This window comes from Phyllobates terribilis, unplaced genomic scaffold (assembly GCF_046119375.1).
Source record: "Phyllobates terribilis strain yellow unplaced genomic scaffold, ASM4611937v1 Scaffold_2__4_contigs__length_985480577, whole genome shotgun sequence".
Taxonomy (NCBI): Eukaryota; Metazoa; Chordata; class Amphibia; order Anura; family Dendrobatidae; genus Phyllobates; species Phyllobates terribilis.
The window spans coordinates 417,115,763-417,141,568 of record NW_027362762.1 but is presented as its reverse complement, the minus strand read 5'-3'; the positions used below and the strand labels follow the sequence as shown (position 1 = coordinate 417,141,568).

At 38.7% G+C, this 25,806-nt stretch overlaps 1 protein-coding gene across 9 annotated transcripts in view; it reads left to right on the top strand.

The window, feature by feature from the left end:
* AUTS2 (activator of transcription and developmental regulator AUTS2) overlaps window positions 1-25,806 on the top strand; it is a 1,755,315-nt gene that overhangs the window by 696,651 nt on the left and 1,032,858 nt on the right. For all 9 annotated transcript variants that reach the window (XM_073665136.1, XM_073665141.1, XM_073665139.1 and 6 more), the window contains one exon: window positions 19,985-20,086. In XM_073665136.1, coding sequence (XP_073521237.1) covers window positions 19,985-20,086 — 102 coding nt within the window. The remainder of the gene's footprint in view (window positions 1-19,984; window positions 20,087-25,806) is intronic.

Sequence of the window (25,806 nt, the reverse complement as noted above, 5' to 3'; positions counted from 1 at the left end):
GAAAAAAGCACTTCGCTCCGTGTGTGCGCTGCTGATAGGCTGACAGATTGCACCTCCCCACTGTAAATGCGGGAAAGAGAAAAAAAAATGGAGATCTTCATTATTCCTGCAGAGATCCATCCCCTGCCCCTCCCCCCACCCCGCTGTACACTCAAACTGCGTATTAACATTAATTTTCATCATTACTGAGAAAAAATCCAGTTATGATTTTGGTGCACGAACAGTTATCGAACATAACCTCGAACAGCCGAATTTTTCTCAAATCGTTCGTGTTCGCCGAACGGCTCGAACACCACCCAAAACAGCTCGAATTTGAGATTGGCGAACAGTTCGAGTAGAACAACGCTCATCTCTACTCCCAAACTTACCACCATTTTTTAGAAGACACTTTCTTCAAGCAATGGTACAGGAAAATGTCTGCATCTTCAAAGCAAACCATGATTTTTATGAAGGAAAATGCTCCATTGCATGCATGAAAGTACTCCACTGCTTGGCTAGCCAATAAAAGTATTAAAGATGAAAGAATAGACATGCCCCCTTCCTAACCTTATCGAAACCATATTGAACTTGTGGATCCTTCATAAACAGAAGATTTATTGTGAAGGAAAACAGTACACCTCTCTGAACAGTGTCTGGGAGGCTGTGGTTGGTGCTACCCAAAAAGTTGATCGTCAACAGATTAAGAAACTGAAAGACACCATGGATGGAAAGCTTATGATTGTTATTGACAAGAAAAGTCGTTAAATTGATCATTGATGTATGTTTTTTAATGTCAGAAATATATTTTGTACATTTTGAGTTGTTTGGTTATTATTCTTATTTTAACAAATGAAATGAAGCAATTGAGATGGGAAAATGTACGTTTATCATTTAGTTGCATAATAATTCTGCACACTAATAGTTGCCCAATAATTCTGAACATATAGATGTTATCTTAAGAAAAAAAAACCTCACTGTTACTTTTTTAAATATTCAAGTTTATTAACTTATTGGATTGCCCGACACCACAGTAGTTGTTCAATAATAAAATTAATCATAAAAAATAAAAATTACCTAGTAATTGCACACACAGAGTATGTTTTACAAATATACTGCATATATATATACATATATATATATATATATATATTATCATCGGAACACATCGGAAGCCTTTGCAGGTGTTTTTTGTTAATTATTCTAATTTACCGAGATAATGACTTTTGTGCTTTCATTGGCTGTAAGCCATAATCATCACCATTAACAGAAATAAACACTTGAAATAGATCACTCTGTTTGTAATGACTCTATATAATATATGAGTTTCACATTTTGTATTGAAGAACTGAAATAACTTTTTGATGATATTCTAATTTAGTGAGAAGCACATGTGTGTGTATATATATATATATATATATATATATACACCGTGTATATATATTCTGTACAGTCGTATGTGTAATGTTGCACAATGATGTCACTTCTTACAGCTTTCTTTTTTCTTTCTTCATTCTTTTTATTTTGTCTTGACTACGTTTTTTCCATCCTTGACTTACCAGTAGTAATCTTATTGGCTGTAAAATCAAAGGGCAGAAAATCCCTAGCATCTTATCGTTTTACTGCTCTGAGCCAGGAGATAATATTTACGGTAAATTTGACCAACAGCTATCATATAAATGACTTTCCTCCAGATTTTTGCTGATCTAAGATAATCTGACAATTGGCAAAATACTGCAAAGCTGTGAGGTATTGACACCATCATCACATGTATTATTTATGCTTGTCCTGAAGAGGTGTTATAGTGTAAACCTGCTTCTTAGTGAAATCCCCTTCCAATAAATCCCATGGCTATATGACTTTTACTCGACATTTTAATGTTTTGGCTGCGTTTCGGCGATATTATGTAATCCAAATTTAAGACTTAATTTATGGGTTAAGAAATTGCTTTCTGATTAACTTCGCAGTTACAGTCTATTACAGTTAGAATTTACATCCTGAAAATACTGTTCCAATATTGGCTGAATTATTTCTCCCTTAGGTCAGTATATAATACATTATTGACCATATGGAGAAATATATCTGGTTATGAAATACTTTAGTGGTGACAACGATATTTTACCATATTGGTTAAACAGAATAGCAACGTATTAAATCATTTTGTGAAAATAAATTACTTTAGTATACGAACAACAGAAAATATGTACATCTAATAAGCTCTTGAAATACTCTTTTCTTTGAAATTGTAATGTTTTACCCCTTTCCACAACCTAATGTAACTGTACATTACAGGTAGGCCTCATTCAGATGTCCTTGTTTCAAGCATGTGCTCTGTCCATGTTTTTCTTGGATAGCACATGTACCAATTATAATCTATGGCGACATTCACATGTCCATGTTTTTACAGCAGCACGGATGAAAAGTACCAATACCAGTCAATGAAATGCACGGACAGCGCACGGATGGCATCCTTGTAAAATCTGTGTGCTGTCTGTGTTTAACATTGCACATGATAGTAGAAGATTTGTAATTAATTCATTTATTTATTTACATGTTAAAAACACTGATCAAACTCTGATGACACACTGACCAAACACTGATGACACACTGACCAAACACTGATGACACACTGACCAAACACTGATGACACATCGATCCAAAACACTGGTAACACATGTACAGTTTTTCTTGCATACTTGAAAAACACTAACATCTCAATGAGGTGTTTGGGTTCATTCACATGTCAGTGATTTTTTTTTTGCACGCAAAAAAACAGAGTTCCAACAGTGTATATATCACATATGAATGGTTGAACTACAAGAATGAGAAGTATGGCAGATATTCAATATCAGGTATGCCACTCAGAGAACCCTTAAAGGGAACCTGCCACCAGTTTTTTCGCTTATAAACTATGCCCATCACCTTTAGGATCATAAGAATGAGGATCCTGCAACCCCTTCATATCCTCAGATGTGTCCATACCTTACATACCTTAGAAAAGTGTTTGTCTCACGCTGTATGGAAATTGTGTGGTCTGGCCCAATGGGTGTTTTCAAATTTTGATCAGCACCACCTCGGTCCCTTCAAATGCCACCTCTTCTAACTGCATGTAAGTGGATGACGTCTCTCCATCATCCACATAGTGCCCGAAGTCTTGCCCCTGCACAGTGGAATCACTGGCTGTTCATTAGGGCACAGTGAGGCACACCTGTGCTGCTCTCCGATTCCACTGCATAGGTGCGAGACTTTGGGAACTACGAGGATGACGGAAAGACGTCATCCACTTAGTTAAAAGAGGCGGCATTTGGGCGGACCGGACCATGCAATTCACATACAGCGTAGGACAAGTATAAAATACTTTTTGTGATATATGGAGGGGCACGTCTGAGAGTATAAAGGGTTTGCAGGATCCTCATTCTTATGATCTTAACCCCTTGATAAGGAACCTGGGATTTTCCGTTTTTGCATTTTCGTTTTTTGCTCCCCTTGTTCCCAGAGCCATAGTGTTTTTATTTTTTGGTCAATATGGCCATGTGAGGGCTTATTTATTGCGGGATGAGTTGTACTTTTGAACTACATTACTGGTTTTACCATATCTTGTACGGGAAAATGGGAAAAAAATTCCAAGTGCGGTGAAATTGCAAAAAACGTTCAATACCACAGATGTTTTTTTTTTTTTTTTACCACGTTCACTGAATGCTGAAACTGACCTGCCATTCTCATTTTCCAGGTCATTACGAGTTTACGAGTTTGTAGATACCAAACATGTATAGGTTCTTTTTTATTTAAGTGGTGAAAAAAAATTCCAAAGTTTGCTAAAAAAAAAAAAAAAAAAAAAAATGGAGCTATTTCCCAAGACGCGTAGCGTCTCCATTTTCCAGAATCTGGGGCCGGGTGAGGGCTTATTTTTTGCGCCCCGAGCTGAAGTTTTTATTGATACCATCTTGGGGTAGATCCGATGTTTTGATCGCCCGTTATTGCATTTTATTGCAATGTCGTGACGACCAAAAAACGTAATTCTGGCGTTTCGAATTTTTTTCTCGTTTCACTGTTTACTTATTGGATTAATTCTTCCTTTATATTGATAGATCGGGCGATTCTGAACACGACGATACCAAATATGTGTATGTGTTTTTTTTTATTATTATTTTATTTTGAATGGGGCGAAAGGGGGGTGATTTAAACTTTTATATTTTTTTAATATTTTTAAAAACATTTTTTTTTTACTTTTTGCATGCTTCTATAGTCTCTATAAGAGACTAGAAGCAGCACTTGTCTGATCGCCTCTGCTACATAGAGGTGATGAACAGATCACCTCTATGTAGCAGAAATGCTCCTGTGCTATGAGCGTCGACCACTAGGTGGCGCTCATAGTGATCAGTACATGACAACCGCTGGGGTCTGCTGCAGACCCAGGGTTGTCATGCCCACCCATCAGTGATCCGCGATCACGTGACGGGATCACCAATGATCGGGGTAAGTGATGCGCTTCCGGCGCGGCGATGTTAAATGCCGCTGTCAGAGATTGACAGCAGCATTTAACATGTTAACAGCCACGGGTGGATCGCGATTCCACCCGCGACTGTTGTGTGCACATGTCAGCTGTAAGAGTCAGCTGACATGTGCCCTGGTCAGTGCAGGCTCAGCGCTAATACGCCCCAGGCTGTAAAGTGGTTAAAGGTGATTGGCAAAGTTTATAAGAGACAAAACTGGTGACAGGTTCCCTTTAAATATCCATTAAAACTACAAATGTTTGATGTCAGAATCATGCTTATGAGACCATCCAACATATAAGGGAGATACCCAGGAAAATAAAAAGATACATTCAAAAATACATACAAAAATATATGTCCAGAGACCCACCACATCCGACGCGCGTTTCGCATTGAAATGCTTCGCCCAAGTCATTTAATGTATTGGAAAAAAAGGAAAAAAAATTCCAAATGTGTTGAAATTGTGCAAAAATCGCAACTCTGCAATTCTATTTTGGGTTTTGTTTCTACGGCATTCATTACATGGTAAACATTACCTTACACTATGATTCTCCAGGTCAGTACAATTACATTAATACCAAACATGAATAGCTTTTTTTATTTTAGTGGTGAAAAAAAATTCCAAAATTTGTAATAAAATTTTTTTTGCTTGTGTCATCATTTTCTGAGACCCGTAATGTTTTCATATTTACGTTCATGGAGCTGTGTGAGTGCTTGTTTTTTTACGGGGTGAGCTGACATTTTTATTGATACCATTTTGGCTAGATACAATGTTTTGATCTCTTTAGATTCCATTTTTTGCAGAGTTTCAGTAACGCAATTCTGGCATTTTGATGTTTTATCTTTTTTATTGGAGTTTACAGAGTGGGTTAAGTAATTTTATATTTTCATACATTGGACTTTTTCGGACCCACCGATACATATGTTTGTTTTTTATTTACTGTATATGATTTCTTTATTTTTGGGGATAATGGGCTTGTACACCTGTATTGAGCAAGGCTGCACAAGTCTAGTCGGCATGTGATCAGCGCTTGCACCAAAGATGCCTCACAGCGCACAGTGCGCACATTATGAGGATTTACAAGTCTGCCATTACACAGAGTGACTGCAGGCTTGTACCCTAATGCCAGACAACCCCTTTAAGGGACTTGAACCTCCGATTGCTTATATTATATACTGCAATAGACAAAACCCAAGATAAAAACATAATAAGCAAATATATACTGGAATAGCACAGTTATGCAGCCACAAGCTGGTCTGTACAGGAGTACTGTAATAGCAGGTATGGAGTCCTCAGCAGATCCCCAGCTGCCATAGCAACCCTTTGGCACACTGAGATTGTGCTGCGGGGGGTTGTCTCAAAGCATGGAACAGCATGACCCTCAGTTAAAGCACGTTAAAAGGGGTTGTGTTCTTTATATAGGTTCCTGGATTGATTAAACTGGGGTTGTCCCGTAAGTGGGAAACCACTTTAAATGCCACTGGCAGAGATTTACAGTGGCATTTAAGAGTTAACAGCAGCAGGTAAAGCTCATCTCCAACCACTGCTTTTTGAGGCAGATGCTGTCTGAGTAACACATACAGAGTCTACCAGCAGTGATGCAAACTCAGCTCCTGAGCTTGCATCAAAGAAGGGGGTCAAACTTATGATGCAACGGTATGTCATGAAGGGGTTAAATAGCATGATCACTGGAGTGCATGTACACAGGCTCCCAACACCACCCAACATCCCTCCTGGAATACGATTTTGGGATGCTGATGTGTTAGACCTCCTTTTCTGCCATGTTGGACCTCCTATAAAGTACAACCTCTGTATGTCACAGTCAGGATGTGCGTGTATGGAGCGGGCTCAGGAGCTGAGCCTGCACCATACCGAGCAGCTGACAGCTTGTTGGGATTCATAGGAAAATGTCAATTTAACTGTATACTGCAATATTGCAATATCATAAGGTATAGCGTGGGCAATCAAATGATCTCAGGTTCAAAGAGTGTGATAAGTCACATATAAAATTGGAAACAGATAGAGGTGCAAACTTGGTCCATATAATTCTATAAATGCCACATTAAGATGTATTAATTTTTATTTATAATATGATTGTATGGAAATTATGTATACAAAATGTAAATATCTACTTACTATTTCTAAGATAAAAATTGATTTTGCAAATAGCAGACTAAAGCATAAAGTAAATTGTACATATTGTATCAATGTACAGGACAGTATTGTATAAAATTAATAGATTCCAGATTTAAAGGGAACCTGTCACCTTGGATAACACTTTTTACCTACAGATGTAAAGTAAATATGCAGGTAAATAACGTTCCAGTCCTGACCGGCACTGGCTATCGGGATAAATTGAAGTTATTTCCGCAGGCCTCTGGCTTCCAGTATTGCACAGAGTGACCACAGTCACCGCTCACTATACTGTGAATGTCACCTGTAAGCACGCCTCAACACTTTGATTGACAGCTTGCTCTCCACAGATGTGCTACAGAATAAAATGTCAATCATAGTGCTGGGGCAGGCTTATAGCCACTGCTTATGCACGCCCACATGACAGAAAGTCAGTGGCTCCAGGGAGGACATAAGTTCATTTTCTCCCAGTAGCTTCACTCTTAATTAATGTGGGAACGCTATGTACCTGCAGATTAACCCTATATCTGCAGATAAATAGCATATTTTGAGGTGACAGGTTCCCTTTAATGTGCTATAAAATATATTTTCAGGTTACATCAAGAATATTTAAACCCTGACTTATACAATTGTTTGTGTGCATCTTCTTTGAACTCCATTCTAGAAATGCAGAACTGTATATGTGTTATTTCCAGTCAGTCATTTAAATGTAGCCTAGTATGTGTGAATATTTAAGATACTATCAATAACTAAACTGTAATGGATTCTTTTACACCTGATTCACAAAACTATTAAAGTTCAACGGAGATTAAATCATAGTTTAGAAAGTCTTCTGCTCCTTCTGCTGCATATAAATTGTTTTTCTTGTTGCTCAGCTGATAGACAGGAAAATAAATGTGACCTGGTAATCCTCTTTCAAAATGGACTGATACATTTGAATGAAATTGTTTGACTTGAAAGATCAGGGAAAGACAGTGCCTGAATATTTTAAAATGGTACAATTTTACCTTACAGTCATCCATCCATACAATAATCAGTTCAGATATTCTTTACTACACTATTCTACTATTATGCCAAGCTAAGGAGTAGAAAGTGTAGTATAGCTGCAAGTTAGAGCCAGTTTTAAAAAATACTCATAGATCTGAATCTAAGGAAAACCAGTATGAAGGTATTGCATGTACAAATCAATGTGGCAGCCTTTTCCAGCTTAAATAGTAACTATACTATCTTTCCCCAAAAAAATACAGTACAAGTGAACACTAAGGCTATGTTCACACTAGCCGTTTTTTCAGAGTTTTTTTTATGCAAATTTTCAGCTGCGTTTTACAGTACCAGCAAAGTCTATGAGATTCAAGAAATCTCATGCATACACATTGGCTTTTGTGTCATCAGTATTTTATGCTTTGCATGTTTTTTTTGCACAATAGAGCATGCCACTTATTTCAGTGTTTTTTCTGCATTTTTTCAGCGTTTTTCACTTATTGAAAGTAATAGGTGGGGAAAAAACGCCTAGTGTGAGCATAGCTATCAGGTTTTGCTGCGTTTTTTAGTGAAAAAAAGCTGCATGTTTAGTGTAAAAAAGCAAGTACAGCAGTATGTGAAACTGTTTTGTCACCTGAGATGGCAGTTTGGATTAGGATAGTTTAATTAAATTAGTGATGTGTAGAATGTAAACATGTGGCCCACGGAGGTGTGAAATTGAACAATCTCTGAGCAAATCAATGACAGACCATAGTGTGAAAATAAATAGTGTGTTACAAACTCAATGCACTGCCACTATCTTCGAAAAACTATTCCTGGACAATTCACCTCCCCCCATTGTTACATTTATAATTCTGGTTAATATGGTTTCACATATGTCTTGAATTGGTGACCTGTGTTCATGTTTCTGTGGTGGAAACTGGGATCCTGAAAAACGCACCAAAACCTGCATTTTTGATGCAGCTTCTTTCCTGCCCAGAGATAAGGTTTTGCTGTTTTGCTGCAGAAAAAAAGGTGAAAAAAAGCCTAGTGTGAACATAGCCTTACACTTACCAATAACATATTCTCTTCCTGCACTGGTCATTTTCCCTTCTAAGGGCTCATTCAGACATCCGTTTTTAAAGTACAAGAAAAATAGTCTATGTTTCATCCGTGATTATTTCTAGGAATTTCTAAGAAAAAAAAGGTTTCACAAATTTTTTTCTAGCTAGCAGGCCATGAGAAATGGACAGCACTTGGCTAACATCCGAATGCTGTCTACATTTTTCACAGACCCATAGACTTATATTGACCATTTTAATCCCACACTCAGATCTATAACGGACATGTCTCTGCAATTTTGCAGAGACCACTCATTCCGTAAAAAAATCAGACATGTGAACTACCCCATAAACTATACTATATACAAGTTCTATCCATGAAAAACATGGATAGAGTTTGTACGTGAAAAATGGAGATCTGATTGAGTCCTAAAACTGCTCAAATTTGTCTATGAATCTGTCTGCAGTGAAGAATCAAATTATACCTGCTGGTGGAGAATAGATGAGGAAGAAGCTGTAGGGAAACAAAAGCAGGAAGGGACAAGGGGAAACTTCTGAAGCATTTAGTGTTAAGGGAATAATATGCTGTAAAGGAGTCAATATAACAAAAAAATTTGCGATATTATTCATGTACACACACAAAAGCTTTTTCTGAAAAGGTACCTGAAAGTACAGTTACAATTTAGTCAATTAATAATATAACAGATTGATCATGCTGTGGTGTTAAAGGGTTGTTCAAGTTTGGGATGAAAGTCTGCAGTCACTCGTCTGCAGTCACTCTATGTGACTGCACACCCCTGGATCCTCACAGCACATTCATCGCATTCTGTCAGGACTCTCTGGTGCCTGCAGTGAGAGCGGGCAGTTTCATGATTGCAAGTATGTAATTTGCATACTTCTAGCCACATTCCGACTAGTCATGCCGACATACAAATGAATTGAGCGAGGCCAAGCACGTCTAGTCGGCACGTGACCGCATGTATACAAATCGCATATTTGTGTTCTTGTGACCACCCGCTTTCGCAGCTGGCACTGGAGAATCCTTACAGCGTGCGGTCTGTGCACTTTGTGTTTTCAGAGGGTTTCCACATCTGAACAACCTCTTTAGGATGGACCAAACAATATCTGTATTTATATAACAATAATACGCCATGCAGGCATCATTTTTTTTCTCGTATCTGAAAAAAAGCTTTTTTTTCAATGTTCTGGAACAATTTTTGGTCCTTGTCAATCTGTGTATCATTTGTTTATCTTATATGAAAATAAAATAATTATATAGACAATCAGATTATACTGGATATGTCTTTGTTTTTCTTTTTGCGGACAATCAAAAGTGTCTATTCTGCTATTTAATAGTAATGGGGATGTTCAATTAAACATAACTTGTTTTACCTATAAGACTAGGTCAAGAGGTGTCAAAAATTTCTGCCACAAATCCACCAACAAAAGGAAAATCTAGGGTCAAACCAAAAAATCCACAACAAAATTTTACTTGGATTAGGGGTAGAATAAACTAGCAATTTTCCTCCTCTATATTGACAATGGTGAAACAGCTCAACAGAAATAGACATGCAGCTCATATTAAAATCCACATTGTAAGTCAATTTCCATACAGAATTTATACTATCTTATCCAAATGTCTTGCATTGAATTATCTGCCAATCATGAATAAGACTTATATGTCATGCAATGCTCATTTGAGAATTTAAATATGCAAATAGCTTTTCCAAAGAGGAAGAGGACTTGATCTCCAGCCCACATATTGGGGTAGCAATTATAAAATTCAATATTGACCCATTAACGAGTCTTGCCATGTGACTTTGTGACAAGATAAGAAGCCAAATCTATTTGCAGACACGTGTTTTGGGGCATTTACCCCTCATCAGTGAAAAGGAAGTCTGAGTTGGCTAGTTGAGCTACCTCCGACAGGCAGTATAACAGGAAATGTTTCTCCTTGTGGAGTGTGCCCATCCAGTGTAAGGAGACTTTTAGGCCATGCAGTGCTTGTCTGGGAATTTAAATATGCAAATAGCCTCTTCAGAGAGGAAGAGTACTAGAGCTCTGGTGTCACCTATTGGGGGTAGCAGTTTTGTATGTCATTGCAGCTCAGCAGCATTCACTTCAGTGGTGGAATACCAGACACAAATCACAGACAGGCGTGGTGCAGTTTCTGGATGAACGTAGACATATTTCTTAATCCTAGACAATCTTTTTAAAGATGTTTAGACTTGTTTCCATATCAATTTAATGTTATTGAACCAATAGAGCGTTTCTTTTTAAAACAAGAACATTTCCGAGTGGTGTATATTATCAGGTTGTCTGTTCTTTGATTAGTATATCAAGATTATTTTTCTTTAGATACAGTGTCAGTGGGAATACATAACAGCAAAATTTCAACGCATGACTTTTGCTTTAGAAATTAACTGCTTTGGCAACCAGGATCCTTGTCACATTCAGTGGTTGTTTCAAGATGTCATTTTTAGCAGTCATGTCAAAGATCTAATATTACAAGCTATATTTTTGGTGACAGCTCTTCTCCTACTCAGTCATCAGGTAGAGAAAATGAAGAAAAGTAAATGAAATAATGATTCTGTAGAGCTACTATTCGAGCGGGAATTTCATGAATTTTTAAAACACTATTTTGACATTTGTTATTTTTCCACACTAAGTAATTCACTGAATTGGCAATTTATAGTTATTTTCAAGAGAAGAGAATGCGTTTTATAAAAGGGAAATCAAAAGCTTGGAGATGTCCACTTGCATTTAACCATTCATAATCCTCCATTGATGTATGGACCTCTAAATATGGTAATGAAGATCTATCATTCTTTGACGTTCAATAGTAATTATGTAGGAAAAAACATCCAAAAGACATGTAAAGAAAAGAGACAGACAGAACCAAAAACTCCCCATAAAGACCTCTCGATGACAGCTAGTATCAATAAAAATCAGAGGGTTTTAATCATCCTTAAAGGGCTCATCCATAAAATCCATTTACATTTCAGATTTCAAAAGTCACAAGCACCAAAATTGTATTATTTCAAAGTCTATTAGTAAATGAAATAGTCAGTTTACTTTACTTTTTATAGTGCCCCCGGTGTGAAGCTCTCTGATTTTTTTAATCTTTCTACCTTTGTATTGATGGATATGTACAGTATGTACTGTGTTCTTTTCTCTTCTTTGCGTCTTTGGAAGTGGAAAGATTCCCGCCATTAACTACTTTTCTACATTTCATTGAAGAAGACAAATTGGTGCAGAAGCATCTTTAGCTTCTCTGACAACCCGGAGAGAATAAGCACCTATCCAACAATCACCATCTTTTCTTTTTGTCATAGAAGTAACATACAATTCTTTAGCTACAGCATGGTGGAGGGACACAGGTTTGTAGGGATGGGTGGGGGTAAGCAGGTTTGCCAACTGTCCAAAAATTCCTGGACAGTCTGTAAAAATTGGGCAGTTTTTTCCTCTCTACGAAAAAAAAATAGATGTCCCTGTGATGTTTTAAAGCTGGAAAAAATTGTACAGGTTATTACTGTAATTCTCATCATTTTAACAGTTAACGCCTTTGTTTCAGAATTATCAATGAATGTCAATCAGAGCATTTGATTTATGCCTATGTTATTAACTTTGTCTACTAGATGGCTTTGCAATATAATAGACCAGAAGGACCTGGAATTCTACAGGCCAGACTAGCCCAAGACTTCTGAAGTTGTGTGAGTTGAAGTGAATCTGTCACCAGGATTTTGCTATGCAATCTGAGAGCATCATGATGTAGGGGCAGAGACCCTGATTCCACCGATGTGTCACTTACTGTTATAATTTCTGTCATTTTGATAAAATCCCTGTTTTTGTTGCTTCAGATCTATCAGTTCTCTGAATGCTGAGCTCTATATAAACCCACCCACACCAATGATTGACAGCATCATATGCACACTGTGCGTAGGCAGAAATCAGCCAATCAGTGGTGGGAGCAGGGTTATACAGTGCCTATGAGTATGGAAGGCTACATAGCAGTATGTTTACTGGTCCTCTAGTGATAATCTCCTGCTGGTAAGATAGTGATTTTAGCAAAACTACATCAAGCAGCCCAGTAAGTGATACATCACTGGAATCAGGGTATCTTCCTCTACATTATGCTGCTCCCTGATTATGAAGCAAGCACCTGGTGACAAATTCACATTCAATAGGCCCAGTTTCACCCACTGTGAAGCATGTAAGTGGCAAGTGGAAGTACAAATGACAGTGTGTCTGATTGAGAGGTCCCTGATTGTTGGGTACCTGAAATGTGTGTCACAAAAAAGCAGTATTACACAGCAATGTCTGAGAATTGTCACGATGAGCCGCTCCTTGCTCTGGCTGAGGAACATCTTGTGTTTGGTTTACTGGTGACCTTCAGTCATTTGGGAGGCCATCACTGAGAGGCTGTGTGGATCATTTAATAACTTTAATCTTAGTATGATTGATTTAGTAAGACTCTGTGGGATCAGGAATTTTTATATGGAGCGTTCTGTAAACAGGGTTCCAGGTTTATACATTTGAAACTATGGTGTTTAGCAATGCTAACTGCTTAAAACCCCGTCTGTGTAATGGGGTTGACGCATTGGAAAGACAGTGGAAATTTTTTAGAAAAAAAGGCATTTTTATGCTAGAAAATATATGAAACATTTATATAAGATATTTAGGTGAATGAGAGATTTTCAACCGTAATGGATTTGTGAGCTGTCCATGCATGTTAGATATACACATAGAGTCCTCATATTCCTCCATACAGTATAATGGGCCCCACATCAGCTCGTGGCACTAATACGCAGTCCTACTGTCCTCCTGCTATTGAAGGAAACAGGAACAAGCCAGTAAAATTTCAACATACCCAATTTTTGAGCCCGCTGTTCTGTAAGCACTGGTGTCTGGCAGTAGCTTATCCAATTTCTCCAGTTGGCAATCCGCACCTACGCTTGGCTGATCTGAACATGGATTATATTATAGGTGATACAGAGTAGATAGCTGCCAGCCAAAGAAGTGTTCAGCAAACAGCTGAATCATCCACTGTGCGGCCAGCTTTATGCTTCATTCACACGTAAACAATCGAGAGTAAAATTGGTGAGAACTGCATCACTATCAGGTCAAATGAAAACATAAACAATTGATTGACTCTAGAGCAGGGTTGTCAAACTCAAACACACAGAGGGCCAAAATGAAAAACTTAGACAAAGTCGCAGGCCATCCAGTATACAGTATAATGGACACCACATAGTCATCTATACAATATGATGGGCACCACATAGTCCTCCATACAGTATATTGAGCACCACATAGTCCTCCATACAGAATAATTGCCCCACATAGTCCTCCATACAGAATAATGGCCTCACATAGGGGTGATGGTTCTAGTGTTGGGGGCCAAATAAAACCACCCTGCGGGCCAGATTTGGCCCATGGGCCAGAGTTTGACATGTATGCTCTAGACACTGCAGCACATGTAAAAAATGTCAGACTGATTCAATCTGCAAACTACATTTGTAATCACCCCCTTTGACACCTTTGGTCTTCTTACATAAGATGGTACCCAGGGTCGGACTGTGGAGTCTGGGGCCCACAGGAGGAATGGATTATAGGGGCCCACCCTACAGTTATATGCAAATACTTGTTGGTAGTTATCCCCATTATAGTGGAGCATCGACTTTAAAACACAGGCGGCTCCTGCACATCTACTGTGCGCCACCATAATTTGGATGTACAATTACAGTAGTTTACATTAAAGGGGTTCTTTGTGAAAACATATTATCACCGATCCACAGGTTAGGTAGGTGATAACTTATTGATTCGTGGAATCCGAGCATTGGAAACCGCACTGGTCAGAAAAGAATGGAGAAGTTTTATCCCTGACAGGACACTTTGATCCCCATTTTAAAATGGAGTGGCAGTTGGGATGCCTGACCACAGCTCCATTCATCCTCTTTGGGGCTTCCAGAAAAACCAAGAGTAGCGCTGGCAGCCACTGAGGGAATGAATGGATCAGTGGTCGAATCATACATGCCGCTCCAGTCTAATGGGGATAAAAGTTCCTCATTCTGCCTATCGGCCGGGTCCCAGCAGTCGTTCCCCACAAATCAATAACTTATCCTTAGGCCATGTTCAGTATTTCATCAGTATTTTACATCAGTATTTGTAAGCCAAAATCAGGAGTGGAACAATCAGAGGAAAAGTATAATAGAAACATGTCACCACTTCAGCATTTATCACCCACTACTGGTCTTGGCTTACAAATACTGACCAAATACTGTACGTGTGTACGTGGCCTTAGGATAGGCAATTACTTGTTTTCACCAGAGAACCTCTAAGTGCATATTTGCTACTGTATAATAGACATAGGACTGGGAAGAGTTAAACATCCAAGTAATTAATCTATAATAAATAATCTTCCCCTTATTGATATCAGAGAGAACAAGTGACCTCCATACACAGCAGAATCCACTATACCAAGACCAATAATACCACATACCAGGAACAAATACCTCCACACCATGACCAGATCACATATTACCACCACATAGTGACCAACTAATACTACAATGATGATCATGGCTAAAAATGACAAATATTACCACCGGTGACATTATACACAGAAGCTCTGTATATAGTCTACAGATAATACAGGGATCACCAGTGACATTACACTATGTACAGAGCTCCTGTGTATATGGTCTGTTCTGATACCTGTATTACCTGTACGTGATACATCATATACAGAGCTCCCGTGCATAATGTCACTGGTGATCACTGTATTATCTGTACACTATACACTATATACAGACCTCCTGTGTATAATTTCACTGGTGATCACTCTATTACCTGTTCACTATGCACAGAACTCCCGTGTATATAGTATACAGGTGATCACCAGTGACATTATACACAGGAGCTCTGTATTTAGTATATAGTGTACAGGTAATACAGTGATCATCAGTGACATTATATACAGGACCTCTGTATATAGTGTAAGTGTATAGTATACAGGTAATACAATGATCACCAGTGACATTATACACAGGAGCTCTGTATGTAGTGTCAGCGTACAGGTAATACAAGGATCACCGGTGGCATTATACACAGGATCTCTGCATATAATGTCAGTGTACAGTTAATACAGCGATCACCAGTGAAATACACAGAAGCTCTATATATACTATATAGTGTAAGTATACATTTAATACACTGACTCACCAGTGACGTCTCCAGGTGAAGTCCTTCATCTTCGCTATTCTTCTTCATCCAGTGCAGCCCGCCATCACTTTTTCTAGCTAGGACTCGTCTCTGCATAAAATAACACAGTTATCCATAGCTGATCTCTTCTAGAGCACTTTCCCCACTTTTTCCCCAATTTCTACACTACGTCAGATAAAGAAAAAATGTGACATAGTGCCGCTGAAGACAATATTCTAAAAAGTAAATTATATTACAGCATTAATAATGTCCCCTAATTGGCCCCCAAAGTAATTATGTCCCCACTTGACACCATAAACAAATAATTTACGTATCTCATTCTGGCCCCTATACTGTAATGGTCACCCATCCTGGTCCCCTTTATTTAATAATATCCCCCATCCTGGGCCTATATGTATCCCCCCATATCTTGAGCCCCTAAGTATCCCCCTATATCCTGAGCCACTATGTATCCCCCCATATCCTGGGCCCCTATATATCCCTGGCATATAGCAGTGACGTTCAATGCCTGCCGGCCTACAGGCTCCTGAGGGCCACACCTTCTTGGCTAAAAGACTAAGCCCCTTTTCAAGTTGTAGAGCAGAGGATTCCCCTGAAGAGCCCACATGCCGGGAGGGACAATCACCACACCCACAGGGCGCTGAGGCACAGGGAACACGGGATGTGTGGCCCCCAAGAACCCTCCGCAATCAGCCCCCGCGCGGCTCCTGGCAAAGCACAATCCTTTGTGAGCAGACACGGCCTCAGCCTCCCCAAACCACCCACTGAGCCCCTCCGTGGCCGAGCGGGCCTCATTCTTCTCTGCCAGGCCGCTGCTCCCTCCCGGGACCCCATCTTCTACTTACAGGCTGCTTCCTCCCAATTTTCTCCATCGCACCTGAGACCGTGGTGGCTGCCACCTTCCTCACATGCACGCCTTTGATTGGCGGGTGGCCTTTAACCGTCACTGCAATGCGCCGCATGATTACGTCAGCACGCAGTGCATAGCAGCGACGTTCCCGGTGGCCATCATGGTAGCGGCTGTGTGGACCATGCGCTGAAGCGCGCTGCCTCTGATATGCGCGTGGTCTTTCTAAAGACCATGGTTACCGGTGAGACGCCACTATACCCGGCATGGGGACCCACCAAGGACCCGGGGCCCACCGGATGATTGTCCGGTGTCCCGGTGGACCAGTCCGAGGCTGATGGTACCCATTACATAAGTCAAGTCAACAACATGAAGTACCATGATATTAGTTGAGCAAGTTTATTAAAAATCATGGCTAATTGAAGTTTCGGGGTAGATGGTTATGTGGTGGGCGGCACAGTGGCTCAGTGGTTAGCACTGCAGCCTTGCAGCGCTGGGTTCCTGGGTTCAAATCCTACCAAAGACAACATCTGCAAGGAGTTTGTATGTTCTCCCTGTGTTTGTGTGGGTTTCCTCCGGGTTCTCCGGTTTCCTCCCACACTAAAAATACATACTGATAGGGAATGTAGATTGCGAGCCCCAATGGGGACAGTGATGATAATGTATGTAAAGCACTGTGGAATTAATGGTGCTATATAACTGAGTAAAATAAATACATACAGTAGTTGTTCAATTAGGCTTAGAAATGTTGAGAAACCCATATTGACCATCTGAAGTATTATTTCCAATGACCATAATCTGAGTTCCCACCTAGTAAATTCCCCTGAATTCCCATAGTAGTTATCTAGTAATGGGCTGGTTTGCAAAAAATAATCCAGATACTGTATGTAAATTAGCTTATTAAGCCATTGATTTAGTGCATGAAAAGACAACAGATCAGTTCAGCACAAGGGATACAAATGGCTGTCTACGAGTAAATGAATTGAGAAAAGGCATACAAGTTTTGCTGGATTACCTTAATGTACTAAATTAAACAATTATATCCAGAGATGGCCTCCTGTGATTTTTTCTGATGGCAGGATTAACATGCGGATTTGAGGGGACAAAGATTTTTCTCTGCAGTGTAGGTCAAGTGAGAAGTAGTTGCACAGTGACTGGAAGTCTGTTGTGGGATTAGCCATAATTAGAAGATGGAGAGTGGCAGCTCGCTAATCAGCACTGAGTTCTCACACACTTCAGCGTCCGTGAAGAGCTCTGCGGATGCTCGCTGCAGTAGCAGCTGGTGCCTGGAAAATAGAATAAATGCACAATAAAAAATAGGTTATTGCATTCTAATAGGTTAGTAATGTTCGATCTGCAGCAGAATATTTAAAGAGGCATTCCCCTTGCAAAGATTATTGCTCCAAAGGCTCAGGGAGGCAACAAAAAGCAAAATAAGCTTTTACTCAGCTCACTAATTGGCTGCAGTGCTGTCAATCCGAAGTGATCGCTGCAGTCGATCAACAAAGACCAGAGCAGCAGCGATAGTACTGGAAATAAAGTTTTTTTTTAGACTTTGGTGCATTAATCTTTGAACATAAAAATTATTGTAATGTAGACTAGAAACTGGGATAAATTATAGCAGAAATGTGCCTCAGCCATGAACCCACAGGTAGCACGAAGAAGCGCCATATTGGACAAGAGTTAGGAGAGTAATAAATTGGACACATCTTACTCTAGCTTTATTGGTTCAAGACTGCAGAATGAAATACACATTTTGATAAATTACCCTAAAAGTGTATCAAGTAATCCCAACATGCTACTGTATCTTTTATTCAGATTTTACTTTGGAAGGACTTACTGTTTCTTCATCCTCACTGAGATCCTGATTTCTAATGGGGAGTGCTCCTGCATGTTTTTTTTCTTTCTTTTTTAGTGTTTGAGAGAATTATCTCAAGATATCTGGTTTCCTTTCATACCTAAAAATACATACTTGGGATTTTTGTAATTTATTTTGGCTCGATTTTGGTCTTAGTTCTTGTGTGTTTGAGGTTATTTAGGAAAGTAGGAGAAATCGACTACAAAAACCTGTAACAAAATTGTTGACCATGAAGTTCAATAGGGCATCATACGGAAATAATGTGTAGGAGGCAGCACCTCCAGTACTCTTGGCATGTCCATTTTAGTGGGCAGCATGTCACTTCCTTCAGATATTAATATCTGATTACCAGGTTTTTAGCTGGTCTGCAATTAAAGATGGTTTTGTGGAAGGACAGCACGGTGGCTCAGTGGTTAGCACTCTTACTTTGCAGAGCTGGGGTCTTCGGTTCAAATCCCACCAAGACAACATCTGCAAGGAGTTTGTGTCTTCTCCCTGTGTTTGCGTGGGTTTCCTCTGGGTTCTCTGGTTTCCTCCAAGACTTACTGATAGGGGATTAGATTGTGAGTCCAATGGGGACAGCGATGATAATGTCTGTAAAGCGCTGTGGAATTAATGGCACTATATAAGTGAGTAAAATGAATAAAAATTCATAAAATTAAAACTCCTTTTCTACTTATGCTACTACTTATGGAACAAGTATCCTCTGCAGAGACATTATACTTTACTTTGTAAGATCAGCGGTACCAAGCTGCTGTATAAATGGCGCTGTTCTGTGCTAGTGGATAGCAGTAATAATACTACACCATAACAATGCACTTGTCACTAAAAGCACAGCAGTCTATATTTTCAGGTCATAAAGGGTCAAACACAGGCAGTAGACACATGCAGATCAGACTACAGTCATATCTGATCAATCATCGCTTTATCGAGGCCTACAGTATTTATATGTCTGCCTCCCTTGTTTGACCTGCAATGAAGCATTGAACATAGAAGCTGCTGTGATTTTCAATAGTAAGTGTGATGTACAGAAATATATGGGAGAATATACACCAAACAATATGTAAAAGCATGTATTATATTCCATCTCAATGCCGTTCTTGTGAAACTTATGACTGTGGAGTGCAGGTGATAATTCTCAACATTTCACAGTTCTGGCTCTCATCTAAAAAGCCAAAAGTGACCTTGATAGGCCACCATGATAGACCTCCCTGACAATCTGAATAGGTCAAAGAAAGAGGGAATGTTAAGATTAACAGATGTTTTGAAAAAATTGGAAAAATAATGCACTGGGTTAATTTTTTATTAAAAGTGAGATCTGTATTCACAAGTAAAAGTAAAAAATGAATATAACATTGCAAGATATGTCATGACAAACATCTCCTTGGGGACACAACCAGGAATTCTAAAATATCCATTGTCTTTCCACAGCTCAAACCAGGACAGAACAACTGCCGAGACAGTGAGAACGAAAACCAAGGCAGAGAAGCAAAGCCTTCGCAGAGAAGTACCTCCCGTGAGCATCTAAGTGATGTAAGTATGTACTGAGCTGTCCTGATCAACAAGCCAAAGAAAGATAGAGAATAACTCAGCTCTTCAAGACTAAAAATCATCTACTAAGCCATCAATGTATAGACAGAGGGTGCAATCTCACCCAGTTCTCGTACCTTATACCTACCAAGTAGTCAGACACCAGTACCATACATGGCACATGTTGGTCGGAGAACTCTGGTACACGTTTTACTTCCGGATCCTAGAGATTCAACATCTCTGTGCTACAGTATATGAGTCTTATGTAATAGGTATAGTGTGTACTTATTATGTCTGCTACATCTGTATGGCCTCTTAAATGTTTCACAGTATGACATGTGTAGCATAATGAAAAAGTGATTGTTAAAAAGGTTATAATTCAATTCTTTGAAACTGATGGTTTGTCCATAGGGTTGATCATCGTAATTCTATTGGTGGAATTAGACAGCCAGTAGCCCGACTGATCATCTATTTGAATGGCCCATCTTAAGTGAATAGAACTGAGCTGTAATGCCAGGAATGGTATAGACGTTACTAGTAGACAAAAAAGGGGACCCCATCCAATTTAATATAAGAAATGACCATTAATTTTAAAGAAACAGGTCACTCTTTTATTATTAGAAAGAAGCCATTACAATTTTATCTACCCTCTAATACAGTTAAATCAGCTTATTTTAAATGTTTTTAAAGAGAATCTATTACTTGTTTTTACTACCATAAAAAAACAGCATGATATAGGGGCTTACTGCAGTTTTGATAACATCTGCTGCAGATATACCAGAATTCTGAATGCTGAGCTCTTTGTAACCCCTTTCATACCACTAATTAGGAGCTTTCTGTGAACACTGTGCATAGGCAGAATCTGCCAATCTCTATATAACTCCGCCTCGGAGTTATATAGAGATTATAAATATGGAGGGCTACATGGCAATAATTTTACTAGTCCTCTAGTAATAATCTCCTGCTAAGAAATGTGAGAGAAGAAAAAACTGGCACTCACCGTCCCTTAAAATCTTCCTTTCTTCATGAAGTTTAAAACATGGCCGCAGGCTGAGAATGCAACTCAGTGAGGACGACGGCCATTTCAACGGGTCCTGTTGAAGCGCAGAGGAACCCGAAACAGGCATCAAACTCACTGAGTTGCATTCTCAATCTGCTGCCATGTTTTAAACTTCATGAATAAAGGAAGATTTTAAGGGACGGTGAGTGCCAGGTTTTTTTTCTTTCACATTCCACAATGTTTGCTTGTTTTAACTGGCAACCGAGATCACTGCTGCTTGGAAGGTTGTCCCAAGATTTTCTATGACAAGGCGAGTTTTGGTGCCCGTTTTTCTACCATAGAATAATCTCCTGCTAATAAAGCTACAGCAAGCAGTCTAATAATTGATACACCACTGGAATCAAGGTCTTGATTTCTACCTTTTGCTGCTCTCAGATTAGGTGGCAGAAACCTGACAATAGTTTCAATTTAAGCATTTACGTGTTATTAAACACGTACAAATTAGCTGGAAAAAAACATACATGAGGATCAATATACATTGCTTTCCAGCGTCTATCATAGCGTCTGTCATTGATTCCCATTATACATATACTGTGCATATACTGTACATACATAACCATGCTACTCAATGTTACAAAAGTAACAGTAAAGTAAAAGTAAAGCAAAGCTTATGTGCTAAGACGATAAACTAATAAAATGGTAACAAAAACACTTTATACAGCATGGTACTAACGATAGCATAGCAACAGGAAAATACAGTTTTAATAGACTGAATTTCCTATTTTAAAAATGCAATGCAGACAGATTTCTGTCCAGATGAAATAAAATGAGTGTCTGCAGTGTAGGTCTGAAAATAAAATTGGTTATGGAGAAATATAGTGATTATCCGTTTCTTAAGCATGTCAGATTCCTTATCCTCACGGAAAAAATAACTTTCAACTCTTCTTATTATCTTCTACCATTGAGCTGCATGGGAAGTTAGACTTGGCATGTTGACAGAGGCTTGTTCCTCTTACCTTCTAATGAGATCCAAGCAGCAGAATGACACTTCACAAATGTGAGCAGATAACACAGGGACACAAGATTAATTTAGAAACTATAGGGAACCATTACTATTCAAGTTCTAATGACATAAAAGGAAAATCAATCTAGTTTTGTCTATGTATTTTTTTTATCCTGTAAATATATAGTTCTTGATAAAATTACTCTATGTGCAAAATTACTGAATAGGAGCTTATAAAATTCTGTAATGCTGAAATGTACTGAGATATTTTCTACTTGCTCTTCAGACAATTCCAAATAGAATAGTTAGAAACGTATTTGAATGGTCACTGGTAAACTTTGCATTAATGCAAAACGCGACTCTATGTTAGATGTTACAATGTCATGTACTGATTAACATGGCCTTCAAAACATGGCCATTTTCCGTTTTTTCGTTTTTCCCTTCCCTTCTTCCAAGAGCCATAACTTTTTTTTTATTTTTCTGGAAATATAGCCATATGATGGCTTGTTTTTTTGCGGAACAAGTATTTTTGAGCGACACCATTCATTGTACCACATAGTATACTGGAAAGTGGGAAAAAAATCCCAAGTGTGTTGAAATTGCGTAAAATGTGCAATTTCACAATTTTTTGCTTTCTTATTTACCGTGATAATTATATGGTAAAACTGATCGGACAATATGATTCTCCAGGTCAGTACGAGTATGCAGATACCGAACATGTATAGTTTTTTTTTTCATTTAAGTGTGAAAAAAAATTTGGAAATTTGTAAGAAAAAAACATTTTGCGTTTGTTGCCATTTTCTGAGACCTGTAATATTTTCATTTTTTGGGATATGAGGCTGTGTGAGGACTTATTTTTTGTGCCCTGAGCTGACATTTTATTGATACCATTTTGGGGTAGATAAGATGTTTTAATCGCCTCTTATTGCATTTTATTGCAATGTTGCGGCGGACATAAAAATTTAATTAATTCTGGTGTTTTGATTTTTTTTTTCGTTACGCTGGTTACCGATTAAATTCATTTATTTTATTTTTTTTTTCTGTTTTCCAGTACATACAGTTGTGCTCAAAAGTTTACATACCCCCGTAGAATTTTTTCTTTCTTGACCATGTTTCAGAGAATATGAATGATAACAAAAAAACTTTTTCTCCACTCATGGTTATTGGTTGGGTGAAGCCATTTATTGTCAAACTACTGTGTTTTCTCTTTTTAAATCTTCAGTTCATATACCCTGGTGATTTTGGCCTGATAACATGCACAGAATTTGACACAAATGGGTTTGAATGGCTACAAAATGTAACATCCTCACCTGTGACCTGTTTGCTTATAATCAGTGTCTGTGCATAAAAGCTGAGTGAGTTTCTGGGATCCAGACAGCCTCTTGCATCTTTCATCCAGCCACTGACGTTTCTGGATTGTGAGACATGGGGAAAGCAAAACAATTGTCAACGGATCTACGGGAAAAGCTAGTTGAACTGTATAACACAGGAAAGGGATACAAAAAAATATCCAAGGAATTGATAATGCCAGTCAGCAGTGTTCAAACTGTGATTAACAAATGGAAAATCAGGGGCTCTGTAAAAACCAAACCACTGTAAGGTACACCAACAAATATTTCAATCACAACTGCCACGAAAATTGTTCGGGATGCAAAGTAAAACCCACAATTAATATCAGTTGAAATTCAGGACTCTTTGAAAACTAGCGGTGTGGCTGTTTCAAGATGCACAATAAGAATCATAGAATCATAGAATCATAGAATCATAGAATGGTAGAGTTGGAAGGGACCTCCTGGGTCATCTGGTTCAACCCCCTGCTCAAAGCAGGATTCACTAAATCATCTCAGACAGATTTCTGTCCAGCCTCTGTTTGAAGACGTCCATTGAAGGGGAACTCACCACCTCTCGTGGCAGCCTGTTCCACTCATTAATCACCCTAACTGTCAAAAAGTTTTTTCTAATATCTAATCTGTGTCTCCTCCCATTTAGTTTCATCCCGTTGCTTCTAGTCTTTCCCTGTGCAAATGAGAATAAAGATGATCCTTCTACAATGTGACAGCCCTTGACATATTTGTAGACAGCTATTAAGTCTCCTCTCAGTCTTCTTTTTTGCAAGCTAAACATTCCCAAATCCTGCAACCGTTCCTCATAGGACATGGTTTGCAGACCAGTCACCATTCTGGTCGCTCTTCTCTGAACTTGCTCCAGTTTGTCTATGTCTTTTTTAAAATGTGGTGCCCAAAACTGTACACAGTATTCCAGATGAGGTCTGACCAAAGAGGAGTAAAGACCAATAATGACCACGTGATCTAGACTGTATGCTTCTGTTAATACATCCCAGAATTGTATTTGCCTTTTTTGCTGCTGCATCACACTGTTGACTCATGTTCAGTCTATGATCTATTAGTATACCTAAGTCTTTTTCACATGTACTGTTGCTTAGCTCTATTCCTCCCATTCTGTATATGCTTTTTTCATTTTTATTGCCCAGATGTAGTACTTTGCATTTTTCCCTGTTAAAAACCATTCTGTTGGTTGCTGCCCACTGCTCCAGTTTATTTAGGTCTTTTTGAATCCTCTCTCTCTCTTCTCTAGTATTAACTATCCCTCCTAGCTTTGTGTCATCAGCAAATTTAATCAGTTTACCCTCAATTCCTTCATCTAAATCATTGATGAAGATGTTGAACAATACAGGTCCCAGGACAGAGCCCTGTGGTATCCCACTTGAGACATTCATCCAGCTGGATGTGAAGCCATTTACAACCACCCTTTGAGTCCGATCACTAAGCCAGTTATGAATCCACCTAACAGTTGCCTGGTCCATTGCATACTTGGTCATTTTTTCAATAAGGATGGTGTGAGATACTTTGTCAAATGCTTTGCTGAAGTCAAGATATACTATATCTACAGCATTTCCCTGATCCACCCAGTCAGTGATTCTGTCATAGAAGGAAATTAAGTTAGTCTGACATGACTTGTTAGTTACAAACCCATGCTGACTCTGGTTAATCACTTCATTCTTATCCAGGTACTTACATACATGATGTTTAATAATTTGTTCAAAGATCTTTCCTGGTATAGAAGTCAGACTCACCGGCCTATAGTTCCCTGGGTCCACCTTCTTCCCCTTTTTGAAGATAGGAACAACATTTGCTCTTCTCCAGTCGTCTGGGACTTCTCCTGTTCTCCAAGAATTTTCAAAGATTATGGAGAGTGGTTCTAAAATTTCTTCTACGATCTCCTTCAGTACTCTGGGGTGTAATTCATCTGGACCTGGAGACTTGAACTCATTTATGTTAGCTAAATATTCCCTCACAATCTTTCTGTTTACAGATAACTTGGATTCTTCTATTCCTTTAAAAGGACAGTGAAAATCAGTTGATGTTACATTTTCTTTCTGAGAGAAAACAGATGAAAAATAGGAATTAAAAAGTTCGGCCTTCTCAACATCCTCTCTTACCATTTCTCCATTTTCATCCTGTAAAAATCCTATAGCATCTTTGACTTTTCTTTTACTTTTGACATACCCCCAAAATCCTTTTTTATTGCTTTTGACATCTCTTGCAAGCCTTAATTCATTGTCAGCTTTAGCTAACCTGATACGTGCCCTGCAGGATCTGCAGACTGCATTATAATCTTCTTTAGATATGCCTCCCTCTTTCCATTTAATAAACATTTCTTTCTTTCTTTTTAGCATGTGTTTAAGTTCTGTGTTCATTC